Source organism: Phaenicophaeus curvirostris, chromosome 26 (assembly GCF_032191515.1).
Source record: "Phaenicophaeus curvirostris isolate KB17595 chromosome 26, BPBGC_Pcur_1.0, whole genome shotgun sequence".
NCBI classification, from domain to species: Eukaryota; Metazoa; Chordata; class Aves; order Cuculiformes; family Cuculidae; genus Phaenicophaeus; species Phaenicophaeus curvirostris.
The window spans coordinates 3,735,440-3,749,438 of record NC_091417.1 but is presented as its reverse complement, the minus strand read 5'-3'; the positions used below and the strand labels follow the sequence as shown (position 1 = coordinate 3,749,438).

The 13,999-nt window shown below is 50.5% G+C and overlaps 1 protein-coding gene across 1 annotated transcript in view; it reads right to left on the bottom strand.

Annotated features, from left to right (window-relative positions):
* Positions 1–13,999, bottom strand: part of IGF2BP1 (insulin like growth factor 2 mRNA binding protein 1) — a 28,764-nt gene that overhangs the window by 13,638 nt on the left and 1,127 nt on the right. Inside the window, exon 2 of the mRNA XM_069876798.1 lies at positions 12,959–13,019. Coding sequence (XP_069732899.1) covers positions 12,959–13,019 — 61 coding nt within the window. The remainder of the gene's footprint in view (positions 1–12,958; positions 13,020–13,999) is intronic.

The window sequence follows — 13,999 nt, the reverse complement described above, 5'->3', positions numbered from 1 at the left end:
GTGACCTGCTTGGCCTCAGATCCCAAAGCTTCCCTAATAAACAACTTCTTAACGAACGCCACACCAGCGAAAAGCCTCCACGGCCACAAGGGTTGTGGTTCACGAGGGATCTGCCCAAGGGAGGAGAGCAAAGTCCCAGCTGCGTGTGTGCGACGGCTGACGGGAAAGAGATTTGGGGGTGGAATAAAAGAAAGAGGAGGTTGAGAAAGAAATATGCAAATATCTGTAATGACAAGATTAAAGCGACAGAAGCAGAAAGAAAAGCAGAGGGAAAACTGGCCTCGTCCTTTGAAGAGAAACATCTAAGAGGCCCCTCCTGAGGAGATCGGGCCAAGCCAACAAAGATACTTGGCTTCTTGGAGTTGGAGGGACACAGGAGTGAACCGGCCATGGGATTTGGGGGAAACACCCCCTCCAGGCAGGAGTCTCACACAGAGCCACACGCCTTGGCCTGCAGTTACCTCTGACAAGCAAGCACGACACGAGTAATCTTCGCCATCAATCATCTCAGCCACCAGAATTTGATCTTGGGCTAATAAATCTGTCTAATTGGTTTCTCCCCATTAGCTCTTTCTTGGAACCGCTTTGTACACGGAGAATAACGCCTAATAACTCATTGGATTTTTTTCAGGGAGCTGCCGAGAACAAGCAGTTGTCCATGAGGTCCCTCTGAAAGCCTCGGAGAACTCATTCCCATTTTTAGAAGAGCTGCTGCACCTCGGGTACAGAAGGGACTGGTTAATCCTAGAGCTGGGAAAAATGCTCTCGCGTTTCCTTCTCTATGAAGCTGCTGCGCCACCTCTCCAGTCCTCTTTTTCCCCCACTGATCCCTGGCAGATGATGCTGGCATGGAGCACATCCAGCACCCACGGAACATATCCATGTCCATGCCAGCCTCGGAGAGGAGTCGACACCCCGGGGATCCTCAAAAGGTGCAAGTCATCTCCCAGAAATCTCAAAACCCCTTATCCTCAGCTTGCACAGAGGAAGACTCCAATCATCTCCTGGATCTCAGCACTTACTCCTTGCCAAAGTCAATACATCAAGCATCTGCAGACAGGATAACAGAGAGGAAAGATAGACGAGCTTTACACAATGCATCCATTTTGCATTATCTTTCCATTCTAATTTTCTGGTGGGTTGCCGCATATTGAAAGGCTCTTTCTGATGCCCTGAACACGCCCCAAAGCCAAGCTTAGGTGAACTTGGTGGGTCCTCACAACCAGCAACCCAACCACGTGCCTCAACGAGACAACCTGCTCCCAACCAACACATCCATTCTTTGCCACCCACGGGGGAGCTCGGTCCCACCATCGCTCAGCAGCCAGTGAGACACCTTGAGAGACTCCCATCCCTTTAAACACCAATTCTTAAACTGACCGCAGTCAAACTCAACCCCAAGCTGGTGCTGTCTGTACTACAAAGAGTGGTTGAGTCCCCTTCCCTGGAGGGGTTTAAGGGACGGGAGGACGAGGCGCTGAGGGACATGGGTTAGTGATTGATGGGAATGGTTGGACTCAATGATCCAGTGGGTCTCCTCCAACCTGGTGATTCTATGAAACACACCAACAAACGCGGGGTTTGAATTTTCTTGTAGACCATCCCATCTGGAAGGGTGGCAGAAGCAAAACCTGTTCCTTGACCTGGAGACCTTGAAGCTCTTCCAAGACCATCGCTTCAGAGTGGAGCACAACGCAACACCCAGCACCATCCACACATCCTCACAGCATCAACAGGAGCCCTGCATGCGTACCAGCTCCTCTCCACCCCCAATGCTGATATAAATACCTGAATAAGAGCACACGAGAGAGTATATTCTGCACTTCGGAGCACTCTGCACATTTCAGAGCATCTCCCTTCACCCATGGTTGCCGGTTTTGAGTAGAAAAGGTCCCAAGTGTGGATTCTCGCTCAGCCAGCTGCCTCCAGAGCTTCAGCAGCCACTGACAAAGGAGATGGACCCCACCAGCTCTCCTGCCAACCTCCCTCAAACCGAACAGCACAGGAAACAAAAGCTCAGATGCTGTGAAACCCACAGCGCGGCCACACTGACTCCTGCCCTTCGTTACTGCCTTCGTTAGGTGCTGGGGTTTGAGCACCCCTCACCACGAGAGGGCACCTCCGCCCTCCTCCAGTGTCCCAGACACATTTCTAACTGGTTTCCAGTGGTTCTGATGTAGCTACGGACTGGGAGATGCTCTGGGATGAGTTCCCATAGCAAAGCAGCCAAATGAAGCATCAGGCAGCTCCCACACAACCGGCATCAGCGGGAACCCCAAATCCCATCAGCACAGGCTCTCAGGTGGGTCTTAGATTGCTCCAAGTTCTCAGTAATTAAGCATCATTACCAGGGTGACTGACAGCTGCTGCTCAGACACGTTTAATATAAATCTACCCACAGAAAGCGGACAGGGCCACCTTTTTCTTCTGCATTCCCAGCCCTTGCAGACAGTGGAGGGTTGGCTCCGACCGGAGACCTTACGGACCCCACGGGCTTGGGGCACCTCAAGCAGGAGCAATGAGGAGGGGTTCATCGGGGCCAAGACGAGCTCAGGGCACCAGGGCCTCACCAGCCTCAGATGCACGAGCCTGCACCAAAAAGGAAGAGGAAACAAAACTGCTTGCAACTTCTGAGCATTTTTCTGATTGAGGGAGGAGGAGGTGGCAGCGCAGGGCTGGCAGCTTTGAGAGCTGCTCTGCTGTGCTGTTATTGTGCTCTGCAGACCCTCACACCTGGCAGGTACAGATCTGTCAGGCAAGGCTGGATCAGAAATCAAAACAAGAATCTCCACGCAGGGCTCTGGGCCAGCAGCATCAAGCCTTTTGAAGCCAAATTGCATTGGCCCAGTGCAGCAATCGCACACAGACAAGCCCTCCGAGATCAAAGGAGACTCTTAAAGGGAGAATCCAGAGGCCACAACGCAGATTACACCATGTTATGAACCTAATTCAATGGCGGAGACCCCTTTGACCAAACCAGTGGAGACCCGCGATGAAGACCCAGCCCTGCCAGTCCTCCCAGTTGGGATGGCGAGGCAGCGGGGCTCGGGATCAAACCTCGTTGCGTCGGGCACTCATCCCAGCCCAGATCCCAGGGAGGAGCTCCCAGAGGTCCTTCCAGCCCTGGTATCGACGGCTCCGAGCGAGAACCACACCAAGACCTGTGGCAGGTTGGGCACCACAGCCGGGCTGTGGCTCAGCCCCAGCTACAGCAAAGTTGTGATGCTTTTTCCACTGAAAATCACAAGTGAAATCAAACTGCTTCTGCCCTGATAAAGAGAAGAAACCGAGATGTAAAAGTACAAGCAATGCGTGGTGGGGGTTTTTTCCTTATTTTTCATTTCAAGTATAAATTTTAAATATAAGAACCAAGTTCTTCACCAAAGCTGGCTGTATCTGACACTTCCTCTTGCATTTCTTCTTAGAAAGGAGGGGAGGGCAAAGCAGAACTTTTCTAAGAGAACACGATCCAGCATTTTCACTGAAAAATGAGAAAGTAAGGCTTCTCGCTCAGCACCCACAATAATTACCTTCAGGGGCAAGGGCACAGATGCCAACAAACCCATCTCACAGAACCCAACGGAGGAGCCAGCGGCACCCACGGAGCCTGCATGGATGTGGCCGTGCTCCTCCTTGGGAAGAGATTTACACCCTCAGCTGCTTCCTTGGTGCCCTCGGAACTGGACCAGCATCAGATGAGGTGGCAGGGCAAAACATCCTCAGTTTCATAGAATCATAGAACCACCAGGTTGGAAAAGACCCATCGGATCATCGAGTCCAACCATTCCCATCAATCACTAACCCATGTCCCTCAGCACCTCATCCACCCGTCCCTTAAACCCCTCCAGGGAAGGGGACTCAACGCCCTCCCTGGGCAGCCTCTGCCAGGGACCAATCACTCTTTCTGTGAAAAAATTTTTCCTAATATTCAGCCTAAACCACCTCGTAACCTTGTTAGTTTGGGGTTGTTTTTTCTCAGCACGAGGGCCATGAATAAGAGAAGAAAAGGAGAAGGTTGAGATTTGCTTAGGGAGGATGGGGTGGGAGCTGGAAAACCACACATATGGGGCTTTTCTACTCCACCATCATCACAGATAGCGGTGCCGAGGCAAAGCTATTTAAACCCATCGCTGCTTTGGCACAGGCACGATGAAAAACCACCCCAACAAAACCCCCAGCAAATGAATTCAATGCACCGCGAGGGAAATCCAGCACAAAGCCTCCCGAGTATCTGATCTGGATTCTTTCCTAAGCGAATTCCCCTCAGACATGCCCGTGCCCTCTCTCTCCTGTCTGCCTTCCATAAACATTCACATCGCCAAGTTTCACTGGCGCAAAGAGCGGCAGAGAGGAGCTCGCGAAGTTGCAAGAGAAACAAGTACTGGGGGAAACTAAATATAAAATTAGCGCTGTGCAAATATTCGCGCCAGGCAGGCTGGGGGGGAGCCAGGAAGGCACAGGAACGATATCACGGGGTGGATGACGGCTCACTGGGAAGGTCTTCAGTCAAACCCTGGCTTTTAAAGAGTCACAACCATCCTCTCTCCTCAATACGCATCACATATAAAAGTCACAGCCACTTTGCGTCTCTGCCACGAGCAAGGAGAGGCTGCAGATGTCAGAGAAATTTGTTGCGTTATTAGTTCAGCTGTAACCGAGCGCTAAACAATGACTATATAAAGTCCATATAAAGTTGTATATTTAGGCTCCAATTCAGCACATGCCTCGTTTTACCATCGAGGCAGCCCCATTAACTTCAAAAGGATGGCTTCCCCGTTTCAAAGCCCGTCCTTGGGAGCCTCGTGAATCCCAGCCTAAAAGCACAACATTTATAGGAGGTTCTTGGCTTCTCATGAAATTACCCCCCAAACAACTCCATTAAAGCCTAGAGCAGCCACAAGCTCTTCTTCCTTCGGGAGAACACACTTTTCTTGTAGTCGTTGCTCATTTGGATCCATTTGTTTGTAAATACTTTTATGCCGGAGGCTGGAACCACAGGAGATCACGAAACACACAGAGATGCCTTCGTAGCAAAGAAAAGATACAATCACAGATATATATTTGTGTGTATATTTACACAAACACAACTACACATTCTGGTGATCAAGACGGCTTGAACACTACCAGGATTAACCAAGGAATAATTTGGCTATGACAGACAGACCCGGTAAAACACGAGAACCATGGGGCTTATTCGCCTCGCAGGTGGACGCTGCTGTCGCTTGCAATACCCCAACTCAGATATCATTTCATATCAGGTCCTTCTCCGCACCCAACAAAGCCAGAAGGTCCAACCCCACAGGAGCTGAAGCAAAGCCAGAGCCCTGCAGGTGATAAACACCGGGGAACCTATAGAGCTGGAAGAGAGAGCAGAGCATCCCAAGCATCGCTCCGTGCCCCTCATTCTGCATCCACTGCTCCCGACCCCTTTTCCACGTGCAATCCCGGAATTCCCAAATGGTCTGACCAGCCTTTCGCCACAAGCATTAAACACACAGCTCTCCGTGCAGCTAAAAGCAGAAGGACAAGGAATTTCTCTGGACCTGCCACTATCCCCCCTGCATCCAGCCCTACCCAGGGGCTGTGGGGCAGCGGCTGCCCCTGCGGCATCAGGATCCGCATCTCAAGAAATAAGAAGGAATCCCCACTGTCAGATTTTTCAGGAGCGCTCGGCACATCGGGTGCCAATCGCTTCTGAGAACGGAGCTTTTATTTAGACGCTCAAATGCAAGTTGGAAAAATCTGGCTCCAATTGGAGGTGAAAACCTGGCCCTGAGAGCATCTTTTTTGGTTTTACTCCCTTTTATTTGGCTCTAGATCACCATCCTCCTGCCTCTTTCACGCCCCGGTGCCGGAGGCTGCTCCCCCAGAACCTCCGCTTTTAACGCTGTAAAAACGGAAACTGCAGCGGGACTTTCGTCCCAGTCAAAAACTTTCTCCCTTTTGTGCAAATCCTTTTCCCTGTAATCTCAAGTGCTGTTTACACATCGCAATACCCGCGGACCAGGCGGGATTTGCGTCTCGCCGCGCGCCGCGTGGAGCCCTGCCAGCTCCCAGCAGCTCTGGGGCTGCTCTCGCTGTTATTGCAGCGGACGCCGCTCCGAGCATCTTAAACCCAACCTGGGGGATTACCTTTAAAAAATAAAGCGCGGACCTACTTCTGCCAGGGATGCCCGTGGATTAGGGTTGTGTTTTCCTAAACCGTACAGATCAGACAATTCCAGTAGCCAGAAAAGTGTGAAATTTCAGCTCTGGCCATGTCAGGGCTCCCAAGTGTCAGTTACAATAAAATAAATGACCCATTTCCTGACGGATCGCGAGGGCTCCTTCAAGACGGACGGACACATTTTTTTATGTTTGTTTATTTTCTCCTTTTTTTTCACCCAACGGGAAGGCTGCGCTTCTCTGCTTTTTCCCCCGTCAGGAGGAGGAGGGATGCTCTCTCTCTCCCCTGCGCCCTCCCAGCCACTCCCACCCCATCCTGAGGATCCCCACGACACCCCTGCTCCCTCCTGCCAAGCTAAACCAGCTCCTGGCCCCTCGTCTCCTGCTAGAACCCCAAAACAGCATCCCCCAGCTCGCTGCGGTTTACGAGCCTCCCTGGGGAAGCTCCCAGAGCAGGTTTGACCCAAGGCAACGGTGTGGGGAGGATGAAAGGTTCCTCAGCATGTTCACATCACCCTGGCACCCCACAGCCTCCCCTCCAGACAGGCAGCGACACCCCAAAGCCACAGTGATAACAAAGAGCAGCCGGCTTCGCTCCAGAGGCTCCGAAAATGAAGTTGTAGCCCAAGGAAAGAGACACGAATCAGGCAGTGTCCCCTATGGGAAGGGCTGGCAGGAGCCAGGAAGGGGCTGCAGGACCCCAGTTCCCATGAGAGCCTTTTCTAGGAAGCCCCATCTCAGGTTTCAATGAAAGCACGATGGTTTTCTTTTCAATCTTAATACCTAAAACCACAAGGACCACTCCAGCATCCAACCTGGTGATTCTATGATTCCATGATTCAAGAACTGGCTATGGACACTGGACCAAAATCGTCGGGGAACTGGTTTCCAGTTCCTTTCCAGGGGTTATTCCATCAGGAGCAGAAAACACTCACTGGTTTTAAGCAAACCAGCTTAAAACACTACCCGGCATCAACCTTCCCAGGGCACAACCAACACACAAGAGGGGTAAAACCTCCCTCCTGCTTCGTTCCAAGACACCTGCCCTTGGCTCAGGGAAGGACTCGGATGGAGAGGAACCTCCCGAGGTCACCTTGGCCAACCCCAACGTCCCTGCAGCCCTTCATGACCCATGACATGGGTCACCACGCCACTCGAGGATATAAGCTTGGGGTTCACCAGAAAACACGCAAGGACGGGGACAGACAGATGGATGGAGATGTACAGACAGCACCACTTGCAGAAACAAGGAAAACCTCGCAGCCGACACCCCTGCGACCCCCCCCGGCTCCACCACTTCCAGGATAAACTTGTAACGTTCAGGGAAACCCCAGCAAAGGTTTCTGAGCTGAATTCCCTGCAGGGTTTGCTCATTTACAGGTAACAGCGGGACGAAACCCTACACGTGGCTCTTGAGTGCACAAACCCCCCGCCGTGGGCTCTGGGCTTCTCATTTCATAAAAATTAGTTTAAAAAAAAACGTTCCTGCTGAGCAGACCATTCCGCAACCGCCCCTGCAGCTCTCCTTGTGCTTCTCCCTGCAGCAGCAAGGAGCCATCCCAAGCGGGTCCAGGACAATGTGGGACATCAGCCCCATCACTGATGCATTTTTCTCTCTTTACACTTGGCTAGGCAAGTGATTTTTTTTTTTAAACACCTCCAGGTACCCGGTGCTAGACCCCCCCAAATCATCTCCCTGCTTCAAACTGGGCAGAATAAGAATGTAAAGGTGTGTAAAGGCTCAAACTTATCAATCAGCAAAGAGCCTGGCAGTGAGGACAGACAGACCTTGCAAACAACTCCTGCTGGATCCTCCCGCTGTCCCTGGGTTTATCGGGTCCATCTGGTGGCTGGGACCCCCCTGCACCCACCAACTAAAAGAAGCAGCCGGCAGTGCTGCTCAGGAGTGGTGATTTTGGAGCCAACACCCTCACAGAAGCTTTTAAACACCTCCGGTCACAGAGAAAATGAGATTTTTCACCTAAAACTTTTGCAAAGCTACTTGAGGTGAAAAAAAAAAACAAAAAAAACCAAAAAAAAACCCAACCAAACCCAGAAAAGTCTCTGTGACCTCTTTAAAAGGCTCTTTTTAGAAAGAAAATCGCAACCTCCTGATTTCAGGCTCCTCAATCGTTTAGTTTTCTCCTCTGCTCCCTAATTCCTGGGAAGGGGAAAGCATCAGCATCCCCAGGGGCTTCCCCGCGCTTTGCTTTCACTCTCCCCACCAAGAACCGTTTTACAAACCAGTGGCATCATTAAAAGAAGCAGAAATAAAGCACTTTCCCAATCCTAAACCCAGCAAACCTGGGTGGCAACAGCAAGGCAGGTGCTGAGCTGGGAATGGGGGCTGGAGGGGGCTCCTCCGGCTCCTCCTGGAGCTGCAGAACCTGGACCACGCGGAGCAGCCTGAACTCTCTCAAACCCTGCCGGTAACTCTGGAAAACATTAACATCGCTGGGGGCTTGGGCTGAGGGGGGCAGAAAGCTCCATTTATTCCATTTATTCTTTTTTTTTTTTTTTTAGATTCTGGAAGGTCTCAGTTTTCAAAGCGAGTACTTTAACCCCAGCCTGGGCTCTGCTCGCCTGGGTTCAACCTCAACAGCCCAGACACAAACCAACTCCACCCAAGAAGAGGATTCAGCCCCTGTGGTTGCCACCAAGGCTCTCGAAGGAATTCGATTTATTCTTTTTTTTAGAATTGAAAAATCATCAAAGCCTTAGCAAAGGGCATCTCCATGGGATGGGTTATGTCTTCTCCAAGTCCAGACATGGAACTATGGAGTTTACGGTTAAATTGCAATTTCTTGGACATTTTTGCCAGCTACGGCTCCTACCTGGAAAGGGGAAATAAAGGCATCACTCTGCCTTCAGGCTGTAAATTGATAAATTTGATAAATACATTCATTCCTTCCCCCAGGTGTGTTAAAATTGATTAAATTATGTCAATTCCAAACACCACGGATGAAATTTTCTGACAAATTCTTAATGACTAATTTAATGACTTAATTATTTCTAGTTTTTCTATCTGGAAATCACCAAAAAAAATCTTAAGTTTCCAAATGCCTCCGGTCCTCAGAGGTGTAAAATCAGAGAGCTGGGGGCTCACCAAAAACAAAGAACTCCACATTATTGCCCTGTTTGGTAATCCAAAAAAGCAGAAGCCAAATTCCATGAAACTCAATTTCCAAGCCCTGCTGTAAACAAGAGTGTCCCTAATTTTTTTTAATGACACTAACTTGGTTTGAGGGGCAGGGAAGGATCTCAGGGCTGACTTAAAAGCACCTTTTATCTCAGCCTTTATCTTCATGGAAAAGAGGTAGCAAACTTTCTTTTTTTCAGTTAAATTTTCAGCAAAGCCAAATATCAGGAGGGGGAAAGGTGCATCTTTTGATTAATTCTCACAAACAAAGAAATCCCGCTTTGCTGTTACCAAAACTGTCCCATATTTCGTTAATAACTATTAATTGCACAATTCTGCACGGGCAAAGAGAACGTTTCTCTGGTGCAAAAACCTGAAATTGAGACAAAGACTGAAAAAATGAAGCCAGCGTTAAGATTTCTCCACCCGTTTCTGTGCACCACAGTAAAATCTCAGTTCATTAACACTATTTATTAATTCCCCAGCCCAGGACCCTGCGTCTCCTCACTCTCAGCCCCTTCTCTCCAACTCTGTTATCAATCCCGCTCCCTCTTCCCCCCAATTACTTGCTCTCATTCTCTCGGCTCGACTCACTTCCACATTCCTCATATTTGGAATGTCTGCTTGATGGATTCACTTTTTTCCCCCCTTCACCCCTCCTCCTCTCTTCATTCATTCATTCTTTCGACCCCAGCGACTCTGAGCTTTTCAGCTTCCCAGCCCCAACCCCCCTAACCCTTAATCTTAAGCAGGAAAACGTCCTTTTTTTTTTTTTCCCCTTAAAGAATCCTCTCATTTTTAACCTTCAGAAGAATAAAGCGAGCAATCATTTTTAAGATTTTTTTTTTTCCTCTTAAATCCTCTTAAGTTTCTCCAACTTCTTCCATCAGCAGCAAAAATAAAAACAAATAACCCTCAACCTTAAATCTGAACTAACTTTAAAACTCAGGAGGGCTTCACAAAACTGATTTATCAGCTCGAATACTTCCAAAGCGTTTTGTTAAAATGGTTGATTGCGATCATTACCCCCAACTCGCAGCTTTAAGTGGATTTTTGAGGAATCCCTGTAATTAAACAGCCCCCAAAGGGCTTGATCCTTCCTGGGGGGTTTGGGGCAGCAACCCCGCTTTGCTCCCCAACACAAATTGATTTCTGTGATGGTTTAGGGTCAGGAGAACCTTTTCCAGCAGGCTCATCCCAGCAGAAAAGATTCTTTTGCATCAAAAAGTGGCATCACTGCTCCAACCCCCCCCTCACCTCCTCCTCAAAGGCTTCTCCAGCCCCTTCCCCTCCAGCATCTTCAAGGAGAGCAAAACACCCCCCCAAAAAAAGCAATATTTTGATGTGATAAATTCACTAGGAATGGCACCAAAGCTCAGGACTCGTTTTCCAACGCTCAAGACTCGTTTTCCCACATTTCTAAGGAGAAAAAAAAAAAAAAAAAAAATTGAATTCCTCTCAGGTTTGGGGGAGGGGGGCGCCTCGGCTCCCAAACCCCGGGATTCTGCCCTCCCTGCTCGCTCTTTAATTAACCATTTCCTGTGCCTTTAAACTGGAAAAGCCAGTCTGGAAAACAAGCAGAAAGAAAAGGAAGGGAGGGGGGAGAAAAAAAAGAAAAATTAAAAAAACCAAAAACGTCGCCGGCGAGGGAGCCCCCTCAGCATCCTCAGGATGGAGGGGGGGGGGGGGCACCCAAAATCCACCGAATCGCCCCCAAAATCCACCGAATCGCCCCCAAAATCCACCGAATCGCCCCCAAAATCTCATTTGGGGCAACCGACCTGCCGAATTTACCAGCAGCTGGCAAAAAAGTTGCTTTTTTCCACCCCAGAAACACAAAACGGTTTCCCCAAAGCGAGACAAAGTAATGGGGAGCCCCGCCTGGGACCCCCCAGGACCCCCCCCCCACCCTGGGACCCCCAAAGATCGCAGCTCCTGGTGCTTCAACAGCCCCTGGGGATGAGGGGGGCCTTAAAACCCCCCCAAAAATGAAGGTTTGCAACGAAAATCAACGCTCAGCACGTTTTGAGCAGAGCCAGGAGAAACCCAGCACTCAGAAAGTGTCTTGACACACCCCCCCCCCCCAGATTTTCCTCACAGAAAACACTGAAATATTCCCATTTTCAGAGAGTTCCTCCCAGGGGGTGGGATCTGCCCCCTCTCCAGCTTAGGGATCCTCAAGCAGCACTAAAAAATCAAATATTTTAGGGTTTGGGAGTGCTGTTCTGTTACCCCTCACGGGGCGATTGCCTTTCCAATTAAACTCTTTGATAATTAAGCCGCAGCATCACCCAGCACGATCGATCCCTCGCCACCAGGTACTAAAAAAAATTTTAAAAAATCAACCATCAGAATAAAATCACGGCTGGGAAATTATTAAATGGATGTTTTTCTACCCTAGGGATCAGCCCCAACTGGGAGAACCAGCTCGGCCCCAGCCAGAGCGGCCGAGTTGGGCAGCGAGGCCAAGGGGGGGACCCCAAAAATGGGGTCTCACCCCCTCAGGAGAGAGGGGGGCTCGTCAAGAGATGAAGGAAACGGGACAGTAAATTATTAAATGGATGTTTTTCTACCCTAGGGATCGGCCCCAACTGGGAGAACCAGCTCGGCCTCAGCCAGGGCGGCCTGGTTGGGCAGCGAGGCCAAGGGGGGGGGACCCCGAAAAGGGGGACCCCAAAGGAGAGAGGGGGACTCGTCAAGAGACGAAGGAAACGGGAGAGTTTGGGGAGGACGAGTTGCCTTCGCCTCCTCCCTCCGGCCCGGGCGTTGAAGTAACCGCCTCGTCACGTGGCCAACGTGGGGTTCGGGCTGCGCGATCCAACGTGGACGCGTTGGGGTCGGGGCCCAGCTGGCCCTCAGCCCCCCCTGGAACTGGAAGAAGAGGGGGGGTGGGTCTCTCTGTAAAAAGACAAACACAAACTCTTTATATTTTATCCCCAGGCAGGGGGGCCGGGGCTGCTCCGGCGTCCGGCACGCCAACCCGGCAACAACAAAGGGCCAAGAAGATGGAGAGGCCGCCTTGGGCAAGGCCGGCGCGGGCGAAGACGTGGGGCAGGTAGATGGAAAGCACCAAAACCAGCAGGTTTTGCCCCAAAATAAAAGTTGGCGCAGGGCAAGGGCCAAACCACCGTTTAAATCCCTCCTAGCGTGGCGAGCCCAGCCCCGTGGGGTTGTTTTCTTTTCTTCCTCGCCACCAAATCCCAGCAAATTTCACTTTTCTAATTATTTTTTTTTAATTTTACACTTCTCTTGGCAAACAAAAGATTTCACCCATTTCACAGAAGAGCCGAGCGAGGCTGGGAAATTCTTCCAGTGCCACAAGTTCGAAAAGCCCAACCCAAAGCGCCTCAGCCACCCATCACCTTGGGGAGCGGCTGGAGAACGCCTTCCCCAGTTCTTTCTCATTAAAAAAAACCCCAAAACTTGCTCAAGAAGGAACTTTTCTTTAAGTAAATAAAAAAAAATATTAAACCTCAATCTTCAAAACCGCCTCTCACCTCACCAGGGATGCTTCTAAACCCAAAGCGCCAACAGCTCTAAATTCACACACACGGATTTGGGTTTTAATTTTTTTTTTCTTCCTTTATCTTATGGCCCCCCCGGGTTAGAAATTTTGAAAAATAATAAAAAGAAGAAATTTAAACGCCGCGTTACCTTTGCTTTTTAGGCACTGAGTGTTCAATCTCGAGCTGTTTTCCATGAAGCTCCACTTTCCCTAAAAACAAAACGGGGCTGTTTTTTAAAAATCCGGGTGGAGGGCGAGCGCGGAAACCCCGAATTTAATTGGAATTAGAGCGAACCCCACAAAAATCCATTTCTCGACCCCTTTACAAGTGAATTTTATTAAACCTCAGCCTGGCTTCGAATGGGCAGCGGTGGAGAGAGCGGCGAGGGAGGCTGGACAACGTTCCCTTGGAAGATTTAATTCCTTCCTCCATCCCGCTTGGAGCGAAAGAAAACGAGGAATAAAATTTTTTTGAGACCAATTATTTCATTCCGCCCCTTTCGCTCCCTGCAAGGGGAGATTTTTTTTTTTACCTCCCATTAAAAGGCTCAAAAATTCAAACTCCATGGCAGGAATGGATTTCTCTTGGAAAATGGAGTGGGATTCCTTGCTTGGTGGGGTTTAGGGTGATTTTTTTGGGGATGGGGGGGATGAAGGAGGGGGAGAAGAGGGGGATGGCGGGGGAGATGGGGGGAAGGCTGGAGGGGGGGGTGAAAAGTGGGGTGTTTTCGGAATTCTCTGCATCCTGGGGAGGTTTTTTCTCTCTCCCCGCGAGCAGCATGGCGACCTTCGCGCTCCTCCACACATCACATGCCCCAGGAAAGCCAGTTTCAAATCAAAATGGCCAAAGTCCCAGCCCACCCGCCCGGCTCCACGACGGGACGGGACCCCAAGGGGGCTGGGGGGGTGCGCTCAGACCCCAGGGCTGGCGGGGGGGGGGGCCTGGGTTTGAGGGGAGGGAGTGTGGAAAGCGGGGACCCCCTGGTTGGGAGGAAGGGAAAGCGGGGTCCCTGTTTTTCCGCTGGGAGGAGGGGGCGGGGTCCCTGGGTTTGGAGGGGAAGGAAAGTGGGGGGGGTGTTTCTTGGGAAAGGGGGAAGCGGGGTCCCTGGGTTTGGAGGGGAAAGAAAGTGGGGGGGGGTGTTTCTTGGGAAAAGGGGAAGCGGGGTCTCTAGGTTTGGAAGGGAAGGAAA